Source organism: Perca flavescens, chromosome 14 (assembly GCF_004354835.1).
Source record: "Perca flavescens isolate YP-PL-M2 chromosome 14, PFLA_1.0, whole genome shotgun sequence".
NCBI classification, from domain to species: domain Eukaryota; kingdom Metazoa; phylum Chordata; class Actinopteri; order Perciformes; family Percidae; genus Perca; species Perca flavescens.
Window position 1 is genome coordinate 138,280 of NC_041344.1, and position 12,500 is coordinate 150,779.

The 12,500-nt window shown below is 41.7% G+C and overlaps 1 protein-coding gene across 1 annotated transcript in view; it reads right to left on the minus strand.

Annotated features, from left to right (window-relative positions):
- LOC114568824 (zinc fingers and homeoboxes protein 2-like) overlaps window positions 1–12,500 on the minus strand; it is a 78,336-nt gene that overhangs the window by 5,330 nt on the left and 60,506 nt on the right. The window contains exon 3 of the mRNA XM_028598460.1: window positions 8,339–8,504. Coding sequence (XP_028454261.1) covers window positions 8,342–8,504 — 163 coding nt within the window. The 3' untranslated portion in view covers window positions 8,339–8,341. The remainder of the gene's footprint in view (window positions 1–8,338; window positions 8,505–12,500) is intronic.

Consider the following 12,500-nt stretch of genomic DNA (forward strand, 5'->3'; position numbering starts at 1 on the left):
GGTCTATATAAAAGAGACTTCAGATACAGTATTAGGGGACCACTAAGGTCTATATAAAAGAGACTTCAGATACAGTATTAGGGGACCACTACATATAAAAGAGACTTCAGATACAGTACTAGGGGACCACTAAGGTCTATATAAAAGAGACTTCAGATACAGTATTAGGGGACCACTAAGGTCTATATAAAAGAGACTTCAGATACAGTATTAGGGGACCACTAAGGTCTATATAAAAGAGACTTCAGATACAGTATTAGGGGACCACTAAGGTCTATATAAAAGAGACTTCAGATACAGTATTAGGGGACCACTAAGGGGGACCAGATACAGTATTAGGGACCACTAAGGTCTATATAAAAGAGACTTCAGATACAGTTAGGGGACCACTAAGGTCTATATAAAAGAGACTTCAGATACAGTATTAGGGGACCACTAAGGTCTATATAAAAGAGACTTCAGATACAGTATTAGAGGACCACTAGTCTATACCAGATACAGTAAGGACCACTAAGGTCTATAAAAAGAGACTTCAGATACAGTATTAGGGGACCACTAAGGTCTATATAAAAGAGACTTCAGATACAGTATTAGGGGACCACTAAGGTCTATATAAAAGAGACTTCAGATACAGTATTAGGGGACCACTAAGGTCTATATAAAAGAGACTTCAGATACAGTATTAGGGGAACCACTAAGGTCTATATAAAAGAGACTTCAGATACAGTATTAGGGGACCACTAAGGTCTATATAAAGAGACTTCAGATACAGTACTAGGGGACCACTAAGGTCTATATAAAAGAGACTTCAGATACAGTATTAGGGGACCACTAAGGTCTATATAAAAGAGACTTCAGATACATAGGGGACCACTAAGGTCTATATAAAAGACTTCAGATACAGGTATATAAAAGAGACTTCAGATACAGGGGACCACTAAGGTATATAAAAGAGACTTCAGATACAGTATTAGGGGACCACTAAGGTCTATATAAAAGAGACTTCAGATACAGTAGGGGACCACTAAGGTCTATATAAAAGAGACTTCAGATACAGTATTAGGGGACCACTAAGGTCTATATAAAAGAGACTTCAGATACAGTATTAGGGGACCACTAAGGTCTATATAAAAGAGACTTCAGATACAGGGGACCACTAAGGTCTATATAAAAGAGACTTCAGATACAGTAGGGGATAAGGGGACCACTAAGGTCTATATAAAAGAGACTTCAGATACAGTATTAGGGGACCACTAAGGTCTATATAAAAGAGACTTCAGATACAGTATTAGGGGACCACTAAGGTCTATATAAAAGAGACTTCAGATACAGTATTAGGGGAACAAAGGAAAAGTGGCCTGATTTACTTTTGATGAAGGAGTTTCTTTTATACTGCAGGTGTACAGTATGTGTGTGTACGTGGGATAAAACTGTGTTGGATGGCAGAGTAGTAATTTAATAAAGAATATAACACACGCAGAGATGTGGGCCGCCCACAAACATCCAGAGTACACAAGTTAAAAAAAACTAAAAATAGAGGCATTTAATTTAGGTGAGATAGAGACAGAAGAAGACCGAGCTGAGAGGAGCTGTGTGGCGAAAGACTTCGCTCCGTTTTATGCAGGAATCGTTCAGCGTTTGTGATACACACACAGACAGACAGACAGACAGACAGAGACAAACACACCGTAGCCACTTCCCGAATTTGAGACCCCTTAAATTAAAGCTGGGAAATAGGAAACAGGACTTTTAAAATGTAATCTTTGTTTTGTCTTGATTTGCTAAATTCTAAGATTTTTAAGGACCTATTTGCTGCCTTTTTTTTTTCAGGGCTTTATGTGGACCAAACTGTAAGTGAGAAGACTATATGAGACGTGGAATAATACAGTCAAAAGATATTTGACTTTTTCAAAGTAAAAAGAAAAAAACAAGTCATAATGGCATATGTCCACAGTACAGGCCAAAAGTTTGGACACACCTTCTCATTCAATTCCTTTTTATTTTCATGACTATTTACATTGTAGATTCTCACTGAAGGCATCAAAACTATGAATGAACACATATGGAATTATGTACTTAACAAAAAAGTGTGAAATAACTGAAAACATGTCTTATATTTTAGATTCTTCAAAGTAGCCACCCTTTGCTTTTTGTTGATAACTCTGCAAACCCTTGGTGTTCTCTCAATGAGCTTCATGAGGTAGTCACCTGAAATGGTTTTACCTTCACAGGTGTGCCTTGTCAGGGTTAATTAGTGGAATTATTTCCCTTATTAATAAAAAAGCAAAGGGTGGCTACTTTGAAGAATCTAAAATATAAGACATGTTTTCAGTTATTTCACACTTTTTTGTTAAGTACATAATTCCATATGTGTTCATTCATAGTTTTGATGCCTTCAGTGAGAATCTACAATGTAAATAGTCATGAAAATAAAAAGGAAACTCATTGAAAGAGAAGGTGTGTCCAAACTTTTGGCCTGTACTGTACATATATAAATATATATATTTTTTTTTTGTTAAAACCAGATTCCCTTCTTGGAGGAATGAAACATGTTAAATGAAAGTGTGTGATCAGATATCAGTGACAGGAGCGCCTGTCTCCGCTGCATATTGATTATTGATTTCATCTGTCAAGCCTTGATTTTTGTATTATTTTTTTTTTTTTTTTAAGACATCCCAAAAAAGTGGCGACAATCTTTTCAAGAGTGACGATGTCAGAAGTTGAGTCTCCTCCGCCTTGTTTTTTTTTTTTTTTTTTTTTTCTGCGGCTGTTTTTGTTTTTTGTCTCGGAGGAAAATCAACTGAACAGATTTCTATTTTGATGAGCACAAAAAAAAGACCCCAAAAAAAACCTTTCAATCTCTTGTCAGAGCAGACAGGAGAGAGGGAGGAGGCAGCAGCAGACTCTTTCGTCACCGTTTGGCCCCAGGCGGAGCCTTTCATGTATCAAACCTTACCACACAGTGGGGGGTGTGTGTGTGTGTGTGTGTGTGTGTGTGTGTGTGTGTGTGTGTGTGTGTGTGTGTGTGTGTGTGTGTGTGTGTGTGTGTGGGGGGGGGGGGGGGGGGGGGTGCTGGTGCTATTTTAGTCTTCCAATAATACATTTTCCAGAAGTTTAGTGTTTGTTGCGGAGCAGCTGAAGCCAAAACTCACACAGACAGTAGGGAGGGAGGAAGGGAGGGAGGAGTGGACAAGAGAGGAGAGGAGAAGAGGGGAGAGGAGAGGAGAGAAGGGGAGAGGACAGGACAGGACAGGAGAGAAGATGAGAAGAGAGGAGAGGAGAGGAGGAGTGGACAAGAGAGGAGAAGAGGGGAGAGGAGAGAAGGGGAGAGGACAGGAGAGAAGAGGAGATGAGAGGAGCGGAGAGGAGGAGTGGACAAGAGGGGAGAGGAGAAAAGGGGAGAGGACAGGACAGGACAGGACAGGAGATGAGAGGAGAGGAGAGGAGGAGTGGACAAGAGAGGAGAAGAGAGGAGAGGCCAGGAGAGAAGATGAGAAGAGAGGAGAGGGGAGGATACGAGAGGAGAAGAGGGGAGAGGGGAGGAGAGGAGAGAAGATGAGAAGAGAAGAGAGGAGAGGGGAGGATACGAGAGGAGAAGAAGGGAGAGGGGAGGATACGAGAGGAGAGAAGAGGGGAGGAGAGGGAGAAGATGAGAAGAGAAGAGAGGAGAGGGGGGAGAGGGAAGAGGGGAGGGGAGGAGAGGAGAGAAGATGAGAAGAGAAGAGAGGAGAGGGGAGGATACGAGAGGAGAAGAGGGGAGAGCAGAGGAGAGGCACTCTGGGGAATGTCAGTTAACTGTTGAAAGAAAACTTCAAAAAATGATGAAAAAAGTGACAAAAACGTTGCTTTGTTCGAGATTTTTTTGGACAATTTTGTTACCTTTTTGTGTGTTTTTTATCCCGCCAAGGTTTTTGGTGCTTTCCCTCAAATTTTTTTGTCGCATTTTTTGCAGGATTTGTTGCTTTTTGTCACGTTTTTTATTTCTAGTTTTTCTGTCAACATTTTTCATGTTTGTGTCGCTTTTTTGCACTACATGACAAGACATGTCCCGGGACCTCCCTAGATAGAGATCCCTTCTCCCCCAAATGTTGAACCCAATGTTACAGCCTTGAGTACAGTACCGGAGAAAATGTACGTACAGTACAGGCCAAAGGTTTGGACACACCTTCTCATTCAATGCGTTTCCTTTTTATTTTCACGACTATTTACATTGTAGATTCTCACTGAAGGCGTCAAAACTATGAATGAACACATATGGAATTATGTACTTAACAAAAAAGTGTGAAATAACTGAAAACATGTCTTATATTTTAGATACCTCAAAGTAGCCACCCTTTGCTTTTTTATTAATAAGGGAAAAAATTCCACTAATTAACCCTGACAAAGCACACCTGTGAAGGTAAAACCATTTCAGGTGACTACCTCATGAAGCTCATTGAGAGAACACCAAGGGTTTGCAGAGTTATCAACAAAAGCAAAGGGTGGCTACTTTGAAGAATCTAAAATATAAGACATGTTTTCAGTTATTTCACACTTTTTTGTTAAGTACATAATTCCATATGTGTTCATTCATAGTTTTGATGCCTTCAGTGAGAATCTACAATGTAAATATTCATGAAAATAAAGAAACACATTGAATGAGAAGGTGTGTCCAAACTTTTGGCCCGTACTGTAGTTATACGGTCAACGGTGTAATTCACAGGGGTCATAATAATCTATCTGGGCTTTTCCAAAAGTTTGTTGACCCTTCTTTTGAGTTTTATTTTTAACGTTTTTGTCACATTTTCAATGTTTTTGTGGCTTTTTCTGACATTTTTTCCCCGCTTTATAATTGTTTCAGTTGATTTTTTTCAACAACAAATTTATTTATTTTTTTACAAGTTTTTTTTTTGTGACAATTTCGGCTCCTTTTTATTTTATTTTTTTTTAAATTTTTGTCGCTTTTTGTCCAGTTTTTTTTTTTTTGAGTTTTCCGACAAGTTTTTTTTCTCGCTTTTTTTCAATAAATGCAGTCTTGTAGTTCGAGATCTCACAAACCCCCCTCCCCCCAAATGTTGAACCCAATGTTACACCCTTGAGTACCGGAGTAAATGTACTTAGTTACAGTCATACAGTGCAGGGGACATACAACGCTGAAGCTAGAAAATCTAGTCCAGGTTTTCCAGTTCTCACAACGAAACTAATCAGCAGATGGTTCAAGAAAAATCTACTTTGCAAAAGTTTGTTTAGGAAGAAAAGAAACTGCAGTTAACATGTTAACATAGAAGGCCAAGAATAAACACAAGTGGTACCTCTGACATCTCACTTCTTTCTCTACAGAAATATTACTCCGAGACGCCTCAGTGAGAAATGTAACTCATGCTAAACTTAATTACATAGAAGGAGGTCATCTGTCATGTTTTGACATTGGAAAGAATCAGCGATTAATCATTTAACTAAGGAATAATTGGCGCCTGTATTGATAGTGAATGTAATTCGGTTGCAGCTCTAATTAATTAAAAGATATCGGCCTTTTAACGTGTAAAGAATATTCTATTTTCTGACGGGATGGCACCTTTTCAGAGACCTCGCAAAGGACTCGGGAACACTTTTAAAGCTTTAGCGCGGTAACTTCTTGATATTAATCAAAACAGAACGTCTGTTACATTCGAGCCGTTGCCAAATGGGTTGCTACGAAGCTAATTAAGACTCTCAGCTCCACACAACTCTCTCTGTATCTCTCGGTATGACTATGTTCAGAAGATTGTGGCCATAGTGGTCGATTTGGTTGGGGTCAGGCATTTGACCTCGAGTGGTTAAGATTAGGATAGCCGACGGGTCAGAGGACAGGACCTGAACAAATCAGGTTACGTCACTGGGTAAGCATGGACGCCTGGCCAATAGTGGCTATTGAAGGGCGGGTCTTGGCATGGCCATAGTGGGGGAAAAAAATATTGTACGCTGCACTGCACACTACACTGCACGCTGTACTGCACACTGCACTGCACGCTACACTGCACACTGCACTTCATGCTGCACTGCACACTGCACGCTACACCGCAGCACACTGTATAGCACAGCACGTTGCACTGAACGCTGCACTGCCCACTGCACTTCATGCTGCACTGCACACCGCACGCTGCACTGCACGCTACACTGAACGCTGCACTTCATGCTGCACACTGCACACTGCACGCTGCACTGAACGCTGCACTGAACGCTGCACTGCCCACTGCACTTCATGCTGCACTGCACACTGCACGCTGCACTGCACACTGCACGCTGCACTGCACGCTGCACTGAACGCTGCACTGCCCACTGCACTGAATGCTGCACTGAACACTGCACGCTGCACTGCACGCTGCACTGAACGCTGCACTGCACGCTGCACTGAACGCTGCACTGAACGCTGCACTTCATGCTGCACTGCACACTGCACGCTACACTGCAGCACACTGTATAGCACAGCACGCTGCACCACACTACATAGCACTGCACGCTGCGCTGCACTGCACTACATAGCACTGCACGCTGCACCGCACTACATAGCACTGCACGCTGCGCTGCACTACATAGCACTGCACGCGCGCGCACTGCACTACATAGCACTGCACGCTGCACTGCACTACATAGTACTGCACGCTGCGCTGCACTGCACTACATAGCACTGCATGCTGCGCTGCACTACATAGCACTGCACGCTGCACTGCACTGCACTACATAGCACTGCACGCTGCGCTGCACTACATAGCACTGCACGCTGCACTGCACTGCACTACATAGCACTGCACGCGCGCTGCACTACATAGCACTGCACGCTGCACTGCACTGCACTACATAGCACTGCACGCTGCACTGCACTACACGCTGCACCACACTACATAGCACTGCACGCTGCACTGCACTGCACTACATAGCACTGCACGCTGCACTGCACTGCACTACATAGCACTGCACGCTGCACTGCACTACACGCTGCACCACACTACATAGCACTGCACGCTGCACTACATAGCACTACACGCTGCACCACACTACATAGCACTGCACGCTGCACTGCACTACATAGCACTGCACGCTGCACTACATAGCACTGCACGCTGCACCGCACTACATAGCACTGCACGCTGCACCGCACTACATAGCACTGCACGCTGCACTGCACTACATAGCACTGCACGCTGCACCACACTACATAGCACTGCACGCTGCACCGCACTACATAGCACTGCACGCTGCACTATATAGCACTGCACGCTGCACTACATAGCACTACACGCTGCACCACACTACATAGCACTGCACGCTGCGCTGCACTACATAGCACTGCACGCTGCACTATATAGCACTGCACGCTGCACTACATAGCACTACACGCTGCACCACACTACATAGCACTGCACACTGCGCTGCACTATATAGCACTGCACGCTGCGCTGCACTACATAGCACTGCACGCTGCACTACATATCACTACACACTGCACCACACTACATAGCACTGCACGCTGCGCTGCACTACATAGCACTGCACGCTGCGCTGCACTACATAGCACTGCACGCTGCACTGCACTACATAGTACTGCACGCTGCGCTGCACTGCACTACATAGCACTGCACGCTGCGCTGCACTACATAGCACTGCACGCTGCACTGCACTACATAGCACTGCACGCTGCGCTGCACTACATAGCACTGCACGCTGCACTGCACTGCACTACATAGCACTGCACGCTGCACTGCACTACACGCTGCGCCACACTACATAGCACTGCACGCTGCACTGCACTACATAGCACTGCACGCTGCACTGCACTACACGCTGCACCACACTACATAGCACTGCACGCTGCACTACATAGCACTACACGCTGCACCACACTACATAGCACTGCACGCTGCACTGCACTACATAGCACTGCACGCTGCACCACACTACATAGCACTGCACGCTGCACGCTGCACTACATAGCACTGCACTACATAGCACTGCACTACATAGCACTGCACTACATAGCACTGCACACTGCATACGAAAACACCTAAAGAAGAGAATGACCGCGGATCAACTGCGTCATCGTTCCTAAGCGACTCACACCACAGTGTGAACGAAAGTGTTGAAGTTCTGTCACAAAACCAATCGTTGCGTGGCGATATCCTGGCGATATCCTGGCGATATCCTGGCGATATCCTGGCGATATCCTGGCGATATCCTGGCGATATCCTGGCGATATCCTGGCGATATCCTGGCGCTTTAGTATACGGTACTAGACTCCACCACTGTGCAGCGTGTAGCCCTACCAAAAGAACAGCCCTCTAAACCGAGGACAGCTGACAGGACACATCAAACGCTCTCTCACCGTTCATCCAGTCAGCCTCCCAGACGCGTCCTCCGGTAGCGTCCTGTCTCTGTCCCGGAGCAGCTCCCGTCCCGTCTTCGTGGAGTGTCCGTCCTCCAGCCAGCTGCCGAACACCCCCCGAGCTCCTCCCACCACCTTCAACTCCGCCACGTTCTGCTGCGCCAGTCTGTTGAAGTCATTCATTCAGTTTATTTTCAAATCTATTCACCCCCTAAGTCTCGCTTTTTTGGCCAGACCCTTCCCCCTCCACAGTCTTGGGTCAAGCCTCTGCAAAATGGGTCCTTTACAAACACAAACTTAGAGGTCAAGCATGTGACCACTGACTATCGGCTTCGTTGTTATTGTGTTATACTGTTTTAATATGTTTATTTTAACTACGTATTGTTGAATTTTATGTAAAGGCCCACTAAGGACGGACATTGAGAATTAGCTTTGGCTAAAATGTTGTACTATGTAACATGAGCTTATGTAACATACTTGTCCCTATTCAAATAAACTTAAAAGTAAAAGTAAACAGCCTCGGGATGGAACTTGTTTTGGTGGAACGTGTGTACGTTCAAAGGTTGTTTTAGTCGTGCAACAGAAACCTCAGATTGGACAGATAGTCTAGCTAGCTGTCTGGATTTACCCTGCAGAGATCTGAGGAGCAGTTAACCACAGTCAGGGTTCATATGCATTTTAACCAATACTTTTCCATGACTTTTCGGCAAATTTCCATGACTATGTGTTCCTGAAAATGTCAGTCGACATTATACAATAAGAATAAAAATCTGTGTTAAAGTTTACCCTCAGTAACTATAAAATTAATGACAATGTATGTGTCCCACTATTTTCATAGTGGGATTCTTAATATCGCTCCCCGAACACAACGTTGAGGTTAAGACGACTTAAAAAGACATTTATTAATCACATATTATTTTTAATCACATATTATTTTTAATCACATATTATTATTAATTACATATTATTATGCTGTGTTAAAAAAAAAAACCTGCATAGTCCTCAGAAATCCACCGGAGGTTATAACGCCAACACAAAGAAGGGGGAAGGTGACGGAAATGAGGGACATCTGCAGACTACTTTACCCCTAACAATCAATTTCACAACTATCCCACTCGAAAAGCAGCCCAGTTATAGTATAATCGTAAATAGGCGCGCAACAATGGCTTGCAAGAGACCATTACACATTTAAAAAGTTGAAGCCTCCAGAAAATGTTGGTAATTAAAAAACTTTTACCAAATTTTATGTTGATGAGCCTAAACTGGAAAAATAAAATATTTATATACAGTACAGGCCAAAAGTTTGGACACACCTTCTCATTCAATGAGTTTCCTTTTTATTTTCATGACTATTTACATTGTAGATTCTCACTGAAGGCATCAAAACTATGAATGAACACATATGGAATTATGCACTTAACAAAAAAGTGTGAAATAACTGAAAACATGTCTTATATTTTAGATTCTTCAAAGTAGCCACCCTTTGCTTTTTTTTGATAACTCTGCAAACCCTTGGTGTTCTCTCAATGAGCTTCATGAGGTAGTCACCTGAAATGGTTTTACCTTCACAGGTGTGCTTTGTCAGGGTTAATTAGTGGAATTATTTCCCTTATTAATAAAAAAGCAAAGGAAGAATCTAAAATATAAGACATGTTTTCAGTTATTTCACACTTTTTTGTTAAGTACATAATTCCATATGTGTTCATTCATAGTTTTGATGCCTTCAGTGAGAATCTACAATGTAAATAGTCATGAAAATAAAAAGGAAACGCATTGAATGAGAAGGTGTGTCCAAACTTTTGGCCTGTACTGTATATAAATATTTTATTTTTCCAGTTTAGGCTCTCAACATTTTCCATTTGCCAGTTTATGCTATCAACATAAAAATTTGGTAAAAGTTTTTTAATTACCAACATTTTCTGGAGGTTTCAAAGCCTGGGGGTCAAATTGGATAACAGATGTCCCCAAGGATAACAGATGTTAGTAAATTTAAGGATAACAGGCGGGTTAAACACTTTTGGTGCTTTTTCTTGTTGCCGTTTTACATTTCTTTTCACCACCACTCCACAAACACCAACTTATCACTAGTTTTTCACTTATTTTTGGAATTCATGGTCAATAAACCTCATTTATCTCTCATTTGGACTCTTTCTTGACTCGGTCTCGACTTGTCCTGGTCTTGGACTAAACAAAGGTGGACTTTACTACAGCCCTGCGGAGATCAAAACTAACCAAAACTCAACTACTGCATCGTTACTGGTGATCAGTGAAAACCTACGTAGGAACACTGCTAGGTTAAAATAATCAATTCTCTAATTAAAATCAATCTTTTTCCACATTATTTTAACAAAAACTAGTTTCAAGAAGCTCTCCAGTTCTTCGCTCGTTCATCACAAAATGGATCTTTGTTTGACTGATCTGAAATCAATTATTAAAATCCCCGATAATCCATCTTTTAATACAGTGGTTCCCAGTGGTTTGTATATACAAATACGTCCTATATTTTTATTGAATAAAATATTGATAAAATGCAGTGAAGTTAAGATGTAAAAAATCTAGCATTGATTTAGATCTAGCGGATGAAAGAACAAGATGAAAAGAAATCTGCCAAATCATTTCTGAAATTTTTTTTTTGTAAAAGATATTACAGAACTGTCAATCAATTTTTGGGATATTTAAGCTACTGAGGCGGCTCACAATCAGATTTAACACAAGTGGGTCATAAGTGGGGGGAATATGTTTTTGATTATAATGATGAGAAACTAGTAATCAAAAAATAATTAAATTCTGAAGGAAGGCATTCTCTTCATGCGCGCCTCAACTGTGTCAGACACTGTGAAGAAAATGGGGGGAGGGAAGGAAACTAAAAATAATCAAGTTCTACTTCGCTGCTTAAAAAAAAGGTCACTTTTAACCGTTCTGAGAGTCAAAACCCTCCCAATCGGAGCCCTTTTCTTCAGAAACTTTGAGCGTTTTTACGCTGCATTTACTGTGAACAAGCAGCACGAATGACAGGAGCAAGAAGCAGAAGGATTTCAGTGTGCCGTCAGTGCAGGTTCACACTGCGGTGCTTTTCCAAACCACAGAGCTGACTCACGGGAAGAATAAAACTCTTGCCCAAATTATTGTGGAGATATTGGTTTCCCACCTAATGGCTCTGTAATTTAGCCAAAGATCTCCCAAGCTCATGGAAAGGGAAGGCTGACTAAATAGAGTCCTGTAGATTTGTGGGTTAATGTCCTGAAAATAATGTTAATGTGGCAACCAGAAAACATCAACGCAAAGCCGCTGAGAGGAAGAAGAAATTAGTTTTGGTTAGGGGGATAGGGAGGTTGTATGCTGTACGGATGGAAATACCCTTCTTAGAAATGTAAATGCCTCTTTTCATGAGATGTGCTCAATCGTAGCGATTAAATCGGTTACAAATCGACATAAATTTGTAAAGATTGCAATCGGTTGGGATGAGAAATTAATCGTGATGCAGTTTTTCAAACAGTCTAGGGCGTAATCTACTTTAGATTTCACTGGTTTGACTTCAGATGTCACTACGTCTTTTTAGTTGATTTATTTGAAGATATTTCTTTTCTATGTATTTAGTTATTTTGATGTGGGATTTGTTTTAGAAATCTTTTTTTTTTTATTTAATTTTTGTTATTTAAGATAAAATACAATTTCAGTTGCACTTTTGATGAGAGGAGAGGGATAGACCTATTTGTTAAAGAGTAAGATCCTTTTTGTTTAACCAGAAACAGTGCCAAAATTGCCATCGCTAAACCCACCAGACTCCATGTAAATAATCAGGACTTTTAGCGTGTAGAGAGCTATAGATTCTAAAAAGTCCTGATTATTTATAGATTCTATATCTTGGCTCTATACACGCTAAAAGTCCTGATTATTTACATGGAGTCTGGTGGAGATATGCTGGCTCTATACACACTAAAAGTCCTGATTATTTACATGGAGTCTGGTGGAGATATGCTGGCTCCTATTATTTACATGGAGTCTGGTGGAAAGTCCTAAAAGTCCTGATTATTTACATGGATAGTCTAAAAGGATTATTGGAGATATGCTGGCTCTATACACACTAAAAGTCCTGATTATTTACATGGAGTCTGGTGGAGTTTGGTTATGACGATTTCTGAGCTGTTTCATGTTAAACAAA